Raw genomic sequence first — 16,416 nt, forward strand, 5'->3', positions numbered from 1 at the left:
GCACATTCCCCATTGATGTGGGCCACATACTTTTGTGACATCAACTGGTCTCTTGGGAACGTGTTTTTGTGGAATGAGTTTCTGTGAAACTTGAATTTCAGTTGTATAAGTTCAATGAACCACTACTCCATGATAAGGTTAAATGGGCCAAAATTGTTCTGGAGTTTCTTGTGTTTCTGTCTGGAAGAGACCCTTTGGCAGTTTGAGTAGGACAGTTGTGTTTGGGAGCAGAACCAAAGTAAATTTTCCTATGGCTGATACCTGTCTACAGAGGCATAGAAGGAAGAAGGATGCACTGGAATGTGACCTGAGTAATTATCAGTGGCTAGGTTTAATTCAATAGTTCGCTTTTCGAAAGTTACCTTTTCCATGCCTTAACTTCCTGAAGGATAAATTTACATGTGTTCTCAAACTTTTCCGAGCCACTGATTAGCGTGTGAATAGGTATGAAATGGCTCCCAGTAGCAAATGAGTGCTCTGAGAAATTACTTCTCTGAACCTCACGGACTATGCAAGGAAGGGGCTGTGAGCATCCTTTCCAAAATTAGAGTGTCAAATCCTGCCCAACAGATCTGCTGAGTTTACATAGAACACCGGGGGTGCGCATTAAAACAAAAGAAGGAAGGCAAAACAATTCTGGTGTATCCACTGTTTGCTAGAATACCCATATTTTTGTTACATCAGATTTCTGTATCTTTTTTTTGTGAGTACAATGAGCTGCTCCAAACCGTATTTTAGTGTTAAATGTAGAAGGACACTAGAATTACCATAGTACACTCCCCACACGCACACCCAGAGCACAAGTTTAGTGTGTATGAAAACCTTTGCCGTCATGAAAATGCCCTAATTGGGTAGTATTTGGCCCAAATAACTTTTACCCCATTGGTGTGCCCAGGAGTCATTTCCACCCGCTAGATCATGCCAGGCATAAATGTGGCACCTCCAGGTATCCATTTCAGACCACTAATGGACCTGAGGAATATAAGAAGAGGATTAAACCTGCTGTCAACGACTTGTGAAGCACCCTGAAGGACTGGACTTCTTCAGGGCAAAGAAGTGGACTCCAAGGATCAAGCTAACCTCCTGTTCAAGCTACGGGGATACAACAAGCTACAAGAGGCCTTTCCTGTAACTGCCCAGCTGATCACTGGCAAGTGGACATGGACTCAACTCTGCACGTTGGCCTCTGTCTGGCACCCTATGAGCCTCTAAGTGCCTCCTCTAAGGTCCTGGGTGAAGCTGGGGGGTGGGGCAGTTAGACGTGTATTCCTCTGGTGAATTGGGATTTAAAGGACTGAAGTCAAAAGGCAGAATCTTTCACCCAGACAAGCCTGGTTAGTGTATCCAACTCATCCAACCCGCACTCTATTGTAGTCAGCATCAAATTGCGCCTAGGTATGGTCTACTACAACCATTGACTATCACTGGCGCTTAAAGCTTCTGATGCTATTCCTACTTAAAACTGAAAAAAACATATCTCCTTTTCCTTTCGTTGAATTTTTGTCATTTAGTTTATTATATTTTGCTTTACCTTTCTAATTCATTTGTTTGTTTGTTTTTTGCTGTTTTGCATGTTGACTTTATTATTTTGGGACAGCATAGGTATTTTACACATTGACCTAAGTTAAGCCTATCTGCTCGGTACCATGGCTAACAGTGTGTTGAGCTCAGGTTAATTTAGAGACTTAAGGGTTCACCATAACAAGAGGTGAGATTTTTCCTTGAGGTGGGTAGTCACCTCTATAAACAAAAACTCCAGTTTCCAGAGATAAAGGAGTGTGGAGTTATAAGAGTACACAGATCAGCACTTCTGAGGCAAAGTGGGAAGAGTGAGAACATTCTGGAAAAAGCTTGAGGGTTCCATACAATTCTAGGTAAGACAGAGCTGGGAAGATTCGAGCCCAGTCACTCACTGTATCACACTTTGCCTGACAACAGCATTTTGTGTTTTCCTTATTCAAGTCATGTAGTTTGCAGTGTCACATTTCCTGAACCTTTTTTATTTTGCTCCTTTAGCTCCTTCAGGTGGTTAAGGCAGCTTAGGTGAGCCCTTCCATCCACTGATTCTGAGCTCCAATTGCTGTCAGTCAAGATTTCTCGCTCTAACTTCAAACATTCCAAATCACTCTGGCACTCAGCATCTCTACTATTGGAGGCAGACCATAGTATTTGGTCACTTAATATATCCAGATCATCCGGGGAGATAGTTAGGGCCACTCCACTTTCTTAACATAGTATGTCATTTTTCAGATCTTTGCAAGACACTGGCATCTGTTATTCACAAGTATGTTTAGACATTTAGGAACCTTATCTTATAGTATTATGGGGTTACCGATCTGTCCACGCAGCCCCATCGTCAACCAGCTGAGATGCTTAAGAGGGAGTGTTTTTTCTCTTTTTACCTGCCTTCCCCTTCATCTCCTGTACAGTCATTCAAGATCCTGTAGTTCATTATTGTAAGGAAATGCCTCCTTGGCATGGTTGCCCCCTGACTTTTTGCCTTTGCTGATGCTATGTTTACAATTGAAAGTGTGCTGAGGCCTGCTAACCAGGCCCCAGCACCAGTGTTCTTTCCCTAACCTGTACTTTTGTATCCACAATTGGCAGACCCTGGCATCCAGATAAGTCCCTTGCAACTGGTACTACTAGTACCAAGGGCCCTGATGCCAAGGAAGGTCTCTAAGGGCCGCAGCATGTCTTATGCCACCCTGGAGACCTCTCACTCAGCACAGACACACTGCTTGCCAGCTTGTGTGTGCTAGTGAGGACAAAACGAGTAAGTCGACATGGCACTCCCCTCAGGGTGCCATGCCAGCCTCTCACTGCCTATGCAGTATAGGTAAGACACCCCTCTAGCAGGCCTTACAGCCCTAAGGCAGGGTGCACTATACCATAGGTGAGGGTACCAGTGCATGAGCATGGTACCCCTACAGTGTCTAAACCAAACCTTAGACATTGTAAGTGCAGGGTAGCCATAAGAGTATATGGTCTGGGAGTCTGTCAAACACGAACTCCACAGCACCATAATGGCTACACTGAAAACTGGGAAGTTTGGTATCAAACTTCTCAGCACAATAAATGCACACTGATGCCAGTGTACTTTTTATTGTAAAATACACCACAGAGGGCACCTTAGAGGTGCCCCCTGAAACCTAACCGACTGTCTGTGTAGGCTGACTAGTTCCAGCAGCCTGCCACACCAGAGACATGTTGCTGGCCCCATGGGGAGAGTGCCTTTGTCACTCTGAGGCCAGTAACAAAGCCTGCACTGGGTGGAGATGCTAACACCTCCCCCAGGCAGGAGCTGTAACACCTGGCGGTGAGCCTCAAAGGCTCACCCCTTTGTCACAGCCCAGCAGGGCACTCCAGCTTAGTGGAGTTGCCCGCCCCCTCCGGCCACGGCCCCACTTTTGGCGGCAAGGCTGGAGGGAACAAAGAAAGCAACAAGGAGGAGTCACTGGCCAGTCAGGACAGCCCCTAAGGTGTCCTGAGCTGAGGTGACTCTAACTTTTAGAAATCCTCCATCTTGCAGATGGAGGATTCCCCCAATAGGGTTAGGATTGTGACCTCCTCCCCTTGGGAGGAGGCACAAAGAGGGTGTACCCACCCTCAGGGCTAGTAGCCATTGGCTACTAACCCCCCAGACCTAAACACGCCCTTAAATTTAGTATTTAAGGGCTACCCTGAACCCTAGAAAATTAGATTCCTGCAAACTACAAGAAGAAGGACTGCCTAGCTGAAAACCCCTGCAGAGGAAGACCAGAAGACGACAACTGCCTTGGCTCCAGAAACTCACCGGCCTGTCTCCTGCCTTCCAAAGAACTCTGCTCCAGCGACGCCTTCCAAGGGACCAGCAACCTCTGAATCCTCTGAGGACTGCCCTGCTTCGAAAAAGACAAGAAACTCCCGAGGACAGCGGACCTGCTCCAAAAAGACTGCAACTTTGTTTCAAGGAGCAGCTTTAAAGACCCTGCAATCTCCCCGCAAGAAGCGTGAGACTTGCAACACTGCACCCGGCGACCCCGACTCGGCTGGTGGAGAACCAACACCTCAGGGAGGACCCCCGGACTACTCTACGACTGTGAGTACCAAAACCTGTCCCCCCTGAGCCCCCACAGCGCCGCCTGCAGAGGGAATCCCGAGGCTTCCCCTGACCGCGACTCTCTGAAACCTATGTCCCGACGCCTGGAAAAGACCCTGCACCCACAGCCCCCAGGACCTGAAGGACCGGACTTTAACTGGAGAAGTGACCCCCAGGAGTCCCTCTCCCTTGCCCAAGTGGAGGTTTCCCCGAGGAAGCCCCCCCTTGCCTGCCTGCAGCGCTGAAGAGATCCGTTGATCTCTCATAGACTAACATTGCAAACCCGACGCTTGTTTCTACACTGCACCCGGCCGCCCCGCGCTGCTGAGGGTGAAATTTCTGTGTGGGCTTGTGTCCCCCCCGGTGCCCTACAAAACCCCCCTGGTCTGCCCTCCGAAGACGCGGGTACTTACCTGCTGGCAGACTGGAACCGGGGCACCCCCTTCTCTCCATTGAAGCCTATGCGTTTTGGGCACCACTTTGAACTCTGCACCTGACCGGCCCAGAGCTGCTGGTGTGGTAACTTTGGGGTTGCTCTGAACCCCCAACGGTGGGCTACCTTGGACCAAGAACTGAACCCTGTAAGTGTCTTACTTACCTGGTAAAACTAACAAAAACTTAACTCCCCCAGGAACTGTGAAAATTGCACTGTGTCCACTTTTAAAGTAGCTATTTGTCAATAACTTGAAAAGTATACATGCAATTGAAATGATTCAAAGTTCCTAATGTACTTACCTGCAATACCTTTCAAACAAGATATTACATGTTAAATTTGAACCTGTGGTTCTTAAAATAAACTAAGAAAAGATATTTTTCTATAACAAAACCTATTGGCTGGATTTGTCTCTGAGTGTGTGTACCTCATTTATTGTCTATGTGTATGTACAACAAATGCTTAACACTACTCCTTGGATAAGCCTACTGCTCGACCACACTACCACAAAATAGAGCATTAGTATTATCTATTTTTACCACTATTTTACCTCGAAGGGGAACCCTTGGACTCTGTGCATGCTATTCCTTACTTTGAAATAGCACATACAGAGCCAACTTCCTACAATTATAGATCTCATTTGCATGAAAGTGGAAGGAGAGGGGATCATATCAGTGTCCCGGGCCTGAATTCCATTGGAATCCTGACAGGTGGCTTTAGACTTTACATTAAAGCAATGCTTACAGGTTTAATGTTGAAGTTTGTGACAGACTGTATAGGCACCTGGAGAGACAATACTTAACGGCTAACACTGTTACACAAGAAGCAACACCCGCAGGAACTATTGACTGAGTCAGATAAACTGCCTCACTGCTGAAAGACAAAAAGGTTCTATTGCTAGATCATTTTGTTTTAAGTTAAACAAGAGTTGGTTGTTCAAAGCCCTACTCTCAGACAGTAAGGCAGGTTCTGAACTAACACTGTAAAACTAAACAAGCAGCTATGAACACCTTCTCATGGTTTTGTGTTTTAGAGTGTTTATTTTTAGTTTCTTGAGTGAAAAGTTCCAGAAAAAAAACATTTGTTTGCTTTGAAACAGTGCTTAGAGCATTTGGTCCAGCAGCTAAGAATTATTCTGTGGTTATATGGGGAGGATTCCAAACAGAGAGGCTGACCTTTCAAAACCACATGCTTGAAGTGATCAGTCTATCACCAGCAATCATTTCTACTTACCCACGTCAAATATTAAGTAGGAGAATGTACCATTAAAGATGCAAAATAAAAGTAGGTCCCTTGGAACATAGATTTAGTGTGCACAAACACCCATCTCACACCCAATCAATCAGGTAGGTCTTTACAGTTATAGTTTAGTATTACAGTGGCTCCATTTCCCTGGATGCAGCAAAGTTGAATTACAAATTTTGTAACCTAATCAGCAAGAAATTAGAAGTCCACAAGACTTACCTCTGCTGGCCTTCTCTACATGAATGAGTTCATCTGTGAACTTCATGACCTCAGGGTGTTCCTTTTCACAGATTTCTGCTAGGAAGTGTAGCAGTGTGGTCTTCTGATCTGCTGACTTAGTGTCTCTAAGCTAATAAAAAGAAAGTTAGCTGTGAGTATAAACTAAAGTGAACAAGCAGCAGCTCACATAATACTGCATGAGTAATAGGTTGATGAAATAGAGCTTGCAAAGATAAATGTTCCATACAATAAAATGAGGACCTTTTATTGAGCTTTAGCTCCACCCTTATCTTTGTAGAAACGTCCTTCACAATCTGCATCCTACAACAGCAAGTGTAATCAATATATTGAAATGCTATGTGAAAGGGAAGTGTGCAAGTGGGGAGGAAATGACAAACTGACTTTGCATTAGATTGTAGCTGCAGCAAGTTCAATTAAAGTATAATTTTTCACCGTAGACAACTGTAGATGCCACTGGATTTTTGTCTTCGGACCAAATAGGATCATCCACTACAATTGCCATCTATAGGGAAGAGAAAAAGGGTCGAAGCAAAATTTGTACCTTACAGAGGAAGCTGATGTTGAAGCCAAAGGCTCCAGCATTTCTTGAGCCTGCGTTCATGTAGTTGCCAACAAGCAGTGTGATCTCCAAGAGACTAGAAAAGCTTTCACTCTTGCGCACTTCTTCACAGGCTGCTGTCACAGATACAACATCAGGCTTGATGTTCTCCACTTGCTCATTAAATAATATTTTAAACAGGATAGCACTGAGTCGTGGACGCAGGCGAGTGACAGAGCTGATCTAAGAAGGAAAAATAGATTTAATAGAGCACTGTGACATAAGAAATTATTAAATAAAATAATAAACAATCATTAGTAGATGCTTACCACAACACAAAACTGTTCTGGCTCCGCTAGTTCATTATACTCATTCTTCAACTCTGCCAGCCTACTTAGCTGCTCTGGTTCTGGCATCTGCTTAATCAAGTTCTGATTATACAAAGAAGCACAACATTTGAGAAGTTAATTTCTAGAAATGTCAACAGAATTGCCTCACTTCTATCACACACAATGTAGATCTGCTTCAAGAGAACATTCATCCAGCATACCATTCAATGCCCGACAGAACAAAGTTGGAGTTCATGAACGCTAATTAATCCATGCATCGATCTATCCCCGGTACAGTACCCTTTAATGAACCTACATACAAAAACCAAGACCATTCAATGGCCTGTTGACAGCACAGCTTTCTTTTTTCACAACTCAGAACTGCAAACTTCCACCCAGGATAGAGATATAAAAGTGTAATTGTTTAAAATTACAGTTTACCTTAAAGTTTGTTTTCTGTAAACTTACACTCAAGTTTTATTTTCTGCAACACTGAAAACATATCACACCAGCCAGTTTAAAGCTTTTGTCTTGGGCACCAAACAAACATAATGCAGGCAAAAAGACAATTACAGTCATTACAGTAGCTCCTGCTGGCCTGCCTGCATTTGATCCTCAAAGGGGAGGAAAACCCAGGAGACAGCTGTTGCCATTTGGGTATGCCTTTGCACTCTCTAGAATATAAATGAGTTCTCCTCTCTTGGTCAATAGTCTGGAAGCTGGCTCAAAAGCTCTGGAGACCAGGCACCATAAATATAGATGTAATTTCCTATTCTTTGTTTAGGCTTGTGGTTCCTAGACCAGAACTTACCGCATCATCCACCTTAGCCAGGAAACTGAAAGTGAATTCCATGCAACACTGGATCTTGCTCTATATTTTGTGGCACAGCAGAGATCAATTTGCTCCATTCCAATCCAGATACAGTGAACTTAGCAGCCTTTAGTAGCTAGCTCAGCAAGTTAAGAGCTCAACACAGATGGAAAATGTCACTTACCCAGTGTACATCTGTTTGTGGCATGTGGTGCTGCAGATTCACATGCTATGCATTGTCCTGCCATCTAGTGTTGGGCTCGGAGTATTACAAGTTGTTTTTCTTCGACGAAGTCTTTTCGGAGTCAAGTGATCGAGTGACTCCTCCTCTCGGTCATACTGTGCATGGGCATCGACTCCGTAGTTAGATTGTTTTCTTTCCGCTGTCGGGTTCGGACGTCGTTTCCTCTCGCTCCAAGATTTCAAATCAGAAACTTTAGAAAACTCCCTTATTCGTTGGTATTGTTTCAATCGCGTTTCCATCTAGCCTCAAACCGATAGTACAATTGGAAACTAAATTTTGCCCTTCGATCGCGTGCGCCCAACTCGTGCCTGTTTGGGCCTACCGTGCCGTAGCCCGATGGATCGGACTCCATTTCGATTCTGTCCCCCGAAATTTCCCTACACAGACTAACACCTTGTATGTAATCTGTCCCTTTCTCCCGATCACAAAGAAGAAGATTGTGAGGCCTGTCGATCTTTTCAATCCAAGAAGACCCTGCGTTATTTGGAGAGCCAGAAGATTGGAAATGGCATCAAAGAGTACGGAACATCGCGACACCATGGAGGAAGAACAGGAGCAGACAGCAGTTTCCGTCAGAGACACCGACTCGAAGAAGAATTGGAAGAAGATAGGCCTATCACTGCTGGTCAGCACGTGAGTACGTCAGTCCCTACGCCCACTTATAAAAAAATCCTCAAAGCCCTTCATACTCTTGACCTTAAAAGAGCTCTAATGTACTATGTAGGTAGAACCAAAGAATTCAGAAAAACAAAACAGCTTTTCGTTGCTTTTCAACTACCACATAAAGGGAATCCTATCTCTAAGCAAGGGTTGGTAAGATGGATTGTTAAATGTATACAAACATGTTCCAATAAGGCAAAAAGGCAACTTTTAATCACACCTAAAGCACATTCCACTAGGAAGAAAGGTACATCTAAGGCATTCTTAGGAAAAATACCAATGGCAGACATATGTAAAGCTGCCACATGGTCTACTCCACATACATTTACAAAACATTGTGTTGATGTATTTTCAAAGCAATAGGCCGATGTTGGTCAAGCTGTCTTAAAAACATTATTTCAAACAACCCCAATTCCTACAGGCTAGCCACCATAATTTTTGGGGCGAGTAACTGCTTTGTAGTCTATGCATAGCATGTGGATCTGCAGATACACATGCCATTGAATGGAAAATGTCACTTACCCAGTGTACATCTGTTCGTGGCATGCAGTGCTGCAGATTAACATGCACCCTTCCCTGCTCCCCGGAAGCCTGCAGTCGTTGCAGTTTCTCTTTTTTGTACATATGTAGATACATTTACATTTGCATTAACATCTATTCTTACTTACTATTTTTATACAACATTTATATTGTTACACTTGTAGTATTTATTCTGCCAGTCTCTTCATGGATGTGAATTCTTGATGGTCTTTCATCCAAAACCTCAAGGATAGGTTGGATCTCAGTGTCCTCATCAGAAGGTCTATAACACTGTTCATCCAATGATTTTGAGCTCTGTTTAAGACGGCTCGAAAGTCCTTGCTCTTCTGAATAAGCAGATTTTTTCGGCTCCGAAGATGCTAGTTTTTTCCGGCCCAAAAATGCAGCCGGTTGTTTCGGACCCGAAGCAGGGCATCGAGGCTTCGACTCCGAGGAGTGAGGACGCTTGCTCGAGTCGGAAGTAGAACTCTTGATGGATTTACTCGACTCCGATATCGACGGAGTGGCCTTTTTCGACGCCGAACCCGAAGGTCGGTCGACAAGAGTCTTTTTTCGGGTCAAATTATTGCTCTCTGGCAGTGGTGTACCCAAGGCCTTTGATGATTTTTTTTTTACAAGTGGGCGTAGGGGCAGACGTACTCACGTGCTGGCCAGCAGTGATAGGCCTATCTTCTTCCAATTCTTCTTCGGAGTCGGTGTCTCTGATGGAAATCGCCGTCTGCGCCTGTCCCTCCTCCATGGTGTCGAGATGTTCTGTACTCTTCGACGACATTTCCAATCTTCTGGTGCTCTGATCACGCAGGGTCTTCTTGGATCGAAACGATCGACAGGCCTGCAATCTTCTTCTTTGTGATCGGGAGAAAGGCACAGATCACATACAAGGTGTTGGTCTGTGTAGGGAAATTTCACGTGGCATCGGGGACAAAATCGAAATTAAGTCCGATCCATCAGGCTTCGATGAGGTAGGCCCGGACAAGCCCAAGTTGGGCGCACGTGCCCAGAAGAGCAAAATTTAGTTTCCAACGGTACTAGCGGTTTGAAGCTAGGTGGAAACGCGATCGAAACAATACCAACGAATAAGGGAGTTTTCTAAACTTTCTGATTCAAAATCTCAGAGCGAGAGGGAACACGTCCGAACCTGACAGCGGAAAGAAAACAATCTAACTATGGAGTTGATGCCCAAGCGCAGTATGCCCGAGAGGAGGAGTCACTCGATCCCGTGATTCTGAAAAGCCTTCTTCGAAGAAAAACAACTTGTAACACTCCGAGCCCAATACTAGATGGCGGAATAATGCATAACATGTGTATCTGCAGCTACACCTGCCATCGAACATGTACATGCATTTTTACAGAATTGCACCCTGGTTGACCCAAGTTATCCTTTCATCCTTGTGAGCTCAATAAATTAAGCACCATTAAAGTGGGTAACAATAACTCTGGTTATTAATTTACAGTTGTATGAACATCAAATATGTCATGTCAGGTTCTACATTAAAATGTTTTTCTGTCGAGTTCCTCTTGATAGTGCCCATCTTCAACTTCCTGTGCCTTTATTGTTAAGATGATAGGCTTTCAGCTCTGTCAAAAACAGTAGAATGGTACTAGCAAAACACTTCATTTTATAGTACCTAGCAAATCAAACCGTCAACAAGTATAATAAAAAAAAACTTCTGCATAACCAGGAGCCATGAACTTGCACAATCATAACCTAATTTCCAATGCTAAACAGCATTATAGCTCAACAATTGTTCTAGCCCGGGTACTGCATTACTAAACCATCTCCTGTTATTTATGTCACAGCTCGGAGAATGTATCCCAAATGTACACCACGGTTTGGTGATCACAAAATGAGTAATCTGGAATCAAAGAATACACACCAGCATATACCACTACACAATACAGATTAAATTAGTAGTCAAGTCCACAGAGTACAAATGCCTTCCAATTGCCAGAAAGAGGCTGCACAGAAACATAAAAGTCGGACCCTTGACACATCCGAGACAAAAATAACTTTGTCTCGGTCATGAGTCAGAAGAATCCCAGTATCAGTTCTTATAAATATTGTTTGCACCAATTCTAAAGACTCTTCAAAACTGGCCTTGAAATGATAGATGTGATATTTATAGTAGGGTAATAGTGTGCACTCTAGTGATCCAAACATTTTCCTTCCAGTCCGTTATTAGTTCTTTATTCTATGACTTCATAATCATTGAGCTTTACACCAACAACTCGTCTTTACAACATTCTTAAAAATTAAGGATAAGAGATATGTATACTTGTATGCTCCCTCGGAACCTGGTCATAACTTAGAACGTCCAGTCTAGCATCACTCACCTGTACCAGGGACTCTGTTAACACTGCATCATTCACTTCTAGAATCACATTTTTTATCTCTTCATATGGCATGCGGAAAGAGCCTAGGAAAATTGCTGTTGATGAATGATACAAAATACATTACTCAATGGGTATATTGGTTTCCATACATGTTACCACTGCTGTACAGAACTAAACCCTGGACTTGAATCTTGATCTCTGAAAACATAGTAGATACCTAATTTAAACAAAATTGTAGACAGGATCATTCAAACAAATGGTGACACATACAAAAAGGTTGCTGAAGAACACTCAGATTAGGTTAAAAAAAACAAGCAAACAGTTATAGCACATTTTAAGACAATACAGATGAAGGGAAGCACTGCTGAATTTAGTTACAAAACATCCCCATAAAAGGCTACCAATATCATTCTGTGAAAAGCAGCTTGCGCACAGAGGACTGATCGACTTAAATATTTGCTGTGGAGTCAGGAATGCCTGGAAAGGGTGTAAACTGACTGGCAACTTATTACTCTGCATATCTCAGCAAAATGTACATTTCACAAATGAGCAGAATTTTCCACATTCCATTTAAGCTTACCCAGGAGAGTCCTATTAACCTACCAATAACATGCTTTCATGAAGGCTGCTATCCATTTAGCAAAGGTCTCCTTAAAGGCTACAAAATTTGCTTGATAACACCAATATTAATAAGCCTATTTGGACTTGCATACATATTAATTAGTCAAAATAGCATTTTAACACTTAACTAAAGTATGTAAGGTCATTTGTATCTTAGATGAAGCTGGCATGGAATTTCTTTCAATTAATTTGAAAATCTGAAATCATTGTGCTTGGTAGAAAAGGGGGAGTCTACCACCCAGGAAACTTTTTAAAGATGGAAAACAGTGCATGGGGAAACAGAACCTGCTATCAAACAGTGCAAAGAACAAGCCTTTCTGGTATACAGTAATGTGCCATTGTAGCTGAAAACGTCAGTCCACATTTTTCCGAATATACAAAATAAGTCAGTACTATCTGTTGTCTGTACACTGAGTGATTACATTTCCAGAGTGCAAAACTAGAGTGGCCACCCTCTCCAAGGGAAAAACATCAGCCCTTTAGTCATGTTTTAAGATTCACCAAGGTGCGGATGACATACTTGAATAAGAATTTACGTAAAATCCTCTGTATTTATTTTTAACATGGCTTTTCTATCCATGATTACTTTCATTATTATTCAGGGATCATTTTGGCAGTGCTTGAATACTTTTCAAAGTGTTTTCTTCTTGTAATTACTGTTGTAACTATGTACTGATAAGAGAAAAAAATATGGCTTTAGGTTCATTTCTCTATTTTTTTTACTAGACCTGAACAGTAAAATACTGGTCATGCCAGTACAAAGAAACAGCTGGGTGGCAATCCTATCAAATTGTTTTTTGGGTGTACCGGCTCCAGGGTCAATTTTTATAGCCAGATACAAAAGCCATTCATACATGAAAGCATCTGATGATGATGTGCACAGGTGTTTTAAGTCTATCAACATAGTCATGTGCTACGACGAACAAGTTATTTACCTTCAGTAACGCTCTTTCTGGCAAAGACTCCATTCAGCTGCAGATTCCTCACCTTCTGAATAGTCCTCAGGTGTCAGATTGGATCCAGAAGCTTTTTCAGCAGTACCTCTGTGCACCGTAAGGTTGCACCTTGTGGTTTCGCAGCAATGTCGTTTTGCTCAGGAAATGACATGGGGCCCATGTAGGTACCACTGACATTAGTTGCGTTTGAAACTGTCTGCGTCCCCAGATGCAGAGCCCCAAAAGCAAATCGGTAGAAAGTGTGCAGATTCCTAGACTTGGGATCTTAGTAATGGACAGAGACCAAACACGGAACAGGGAGGACAAGAGGCTTGGTGAGGTATCTGCAGCTAGGCCATGCCTAGCATAAAGATCATTACTGAAGGTAAGTAACTGGTTTTTCTGGTAGAGACTTCTAACTGTCGATTCCTCACTTTTGCAGCAGATACCAAAGCAATATCTATTCAGAAGATGGTCTGTGAGTGGACTCAAACTATAAAGTGCAGGTAATAATGCTTCGTGAACGAGTGGAGGGACACCTGCGTAGCTGCCTGGCAAACATCTAGGACAGGGAGCCAGTGCACAAATGCAGTGGTAGTAAGTCTGGCTCTAGTAAATGAGCAAGCAGTCTTTACGGTGGCTGCTTTTTTGGCCAATGCAAAGCAGATCTTAATGCACAGCAGGAGATGGTTCTCTTCTGTCTTGTCATTTTCACTCACAAAAACCCCACAAAGAGCAGATCGTCCACTCGGTGGCCTTTGGTGCGATCTATGTAAAAGCTCAGCTCTCTCTTTTGGAGAGGGGGGATCCTAAGCAATTAAGTCTCTTCTCCTCCTAAGAGGGGTGAGTCTGAGCACAGAACGCCGACAGACCAGTGGTTTGAAAGATGTGGAATGGCATCATAACTTTCAAGAGGAAAGATGCCTGTGTCAGCCGAACCAGTTTGTCTGGGGGAAAAAGGAAGTGTAAGGTGGAGTGCCATAAAGAGCCTGAAGCACACTCAGATGCCATGCCAGGGTGATGGCAATAAGAAACATGGTCTTGATGGTAAGGAGCCGTAGAAGTCAGCTGTAAAGCAGCACAAATGGAGTGCCCATCAGATATGTCAGGACCAAATTGAGGCCCCATTGGGGACTGACAAAAAGAGTAGTGGAAATTCTTAACTGTGCCCAGTGCAAAGCCTTATCAGGCGAGAGACAGAACAAATAAAACATCAGACAGTTTGGCACCTGGAAGGAGTCAATCTGGAGAGTGCCGGAGCAAGCCATAAGTTTTTCCCAATGACAGGCCTATACAGTTTTAGTCAAGGCCCGCCAAGCTGCCAAGATAACATCACTTACCTCTAGAGGAAGGGATAAAGTGATCAGCTGTCGATGCTCAATCTCTGTGCATGAAAGGTGAGGTTGCAAAGTCTGTGTTGCACAATCCTCCCCTGTTGCTGCAACAGCAGGCCCTCCTGGCCAGCCCAGATACCATACTCTCTGTGACCAATCCAGAGCCACTAGGATGACTTGGGCCCAGTCCGCTTCAATCTTCTTAAGAACTCAGGGCAGGACAGGTATCGGCGGAGAAGCATACAGGAGTCCAGAGTTCCACTCAATGCAAAACACTTCTTCAATAGATGCTTTGGAAACTGCTCTGGGTGGGGAAGGGAGCAGGGTCGGCCACTGACCCACTTGCCGTTCAGTAACCACCACTGCAGGTCTTTTGCAGACTCCTCCAAACTCTGTATGTGGTCGTAGAGGTCCCCTTCATGCTGGGTCCAGTGGGACTTCAGATCCCCACTGCAGAGCCTACATATGCCACTTGGAATGCACGAACATCAGAATGCATGAGGCCATCAGTCTCAGCAAGCTCAGAGTGGAACTCACTGAAATCCAGGACCGAGGCTGAAAGATCAAGATCATAGTCTGAATGTCCTGGGCTCTCCAGGAGAAAGCCACGAAACAGAACAGTGTACAGAAAGCCTAAGCTGCTAAAGAACAAGTTACTTACCTTCTGTAATGCCTTTTCTGGTGGATACATTAACTACCTGTGGATTCCTCACCTAATGAATTTTCCCCCACGCGCCAGCTTCGACGGAAATTTTCTTCTAGCTCTGCACGTTGACGATGAAATCACAATTGCCTGACTCCACGCGACGCCGTATGACGTCATCCAGGCAATAAGAAGCCTTTATCGACGGGCAGACGTCAGTTATCACCATTTTTTACGTGCCTTTGAGGCGAACAGGTGAACATTGACCTTGATGAGAAATATAATCACATCAAGTAAAGTTAAACCGCAACATTTATAACAATAAAATAAAATGAAACTAATGGCAACACCACCCTCATATGGAAACATATATACATAGCCAAGTTCAAACATGTTTCCTTTGAAATATACCATATAGAGAAAGAAATACATATATACATGCCATCATTATATACAAATATACAAGAAAACGGTGCTCACCCAAGGATTTCGTGGTAAGACCAACCAGGCAATGGGGAGGAGGGTGGGACCGTGAGGAAGCCACAGGTAGTTAATGTATCCATCAGAAAAGGCATTACCGAAGGTAAGTAACTTGTTCTTCTGATGGATACACCTACCTGTGGATTCCTCACCTAAAGAATAGAGTCTCAAAGCAGTACTACCTCCAGAGGCAGGTGCCTGAATGGTGAAACCAAGAAATTCTGCAGCACTGAGCGAGCAAAATGGCCATCCCTCCTGACCTCGGAGTCTAAACAATAATGTTTGACAAAAGTATGGAAGGATGCCCAAGTTGCGGCCTTGCAGATGTTAACCACAGGAACACCCCTAGCCAAGGCCGATGAAGCAGCCTTAGCTCTGGTGGAATGAGCTCAAAGCCCCACAGGTGGTTCTTTCTTTGCTAAGTAATAACAAAGTTTGATACAGAGAATGACCCACCTGGGCAGCGTTCTCTTGTGGACTGCTCTGCCTCTCCTCTTCCCCACGTATCCAACGAAGAGCTGAACCTCTTTGCCTGAACTCCCTCGTCAAGTCGACAAAGAAGCTCAATGCTCTTCGTGGATTCAACCGGTGAAGCCTCTCTTCCTCTTTGGATGGATGAGGCGGAGGGTAAAAGGAAGAGAGAGTACTAGACTGCCCCAAGTGAAAGGGTTTAACAAACTTCAGGAGGAAAGCCGCCTTGGTCCTTAACACCACTTTGTCTCTAAAAAAGGACAGGTATGGAGACTCTGCACTAAGAGCCTGAAGCTCACTCACTCTTCTGGCCGATGTTATGGCCACTAGAAACACAGTCTTTAAAACTAGTAAACGTAAGAAACAAGAGTGCATCGGCTCAAATGGCGATCCCATTAGAAATGTCAATACTAAATTAAGGTCCCACTGTGGAATAACAAACTGAGTGGGCGGAAACTTATTAGTGGGACCCTTAAT

At 43.8% G+C, this 16,416-nt stretch overlaps 1 protein-coding gene across 1 annotated transcript in view; it reads right to left on the reverse strand.

Moving 5' to 3' along the window:
- DIAPH1 (diaphanous related formin 1) overlaps window positions 1-16,416 on the reverse strand; it is a 978,623-nt gene that overhangs the window by 230,526 nt on the left and 731,681 nt on the right. The window contains exons 19-22 of the mRNA XM_069199475.1: window positions 11,456-11,550; window positions 6,867-6,968; window positions 6,541-6,780; window positions 5,979-6,108 (exon numbers count right to left, since the gene is read on the reverse strand). Of these exons, the coding sequence (XP_069055576.1) occupies window positions 5,979-6,108; window positions 6,541-6,780; window positions 6,867-6,968; window positions 11,456-11,550 (567 nt within the window). The remainder of the gene's footprint in view (window positions 1-5,978; window positions 6,109-6,540; window positions 6,781-6,866; window positions 6,969-11,455; window positions 11,551-16,416) is intronic.

This window comes from Pleurodeles waltl, chromosome 7, assembly GCF_031143425.1.
Source record: "Pleurodeles waltl isolate 20211129_DDA chromosome 7, aPleWal1.hap1.20221129, whole genome shotgun sequence".
Classification (NCBI taxonomy): Eukaryota; Metazoa; Chordata; class Amphibia; order Caudata; family Salamandridae; genus Pleurodeles; species Pleurodeles waltl.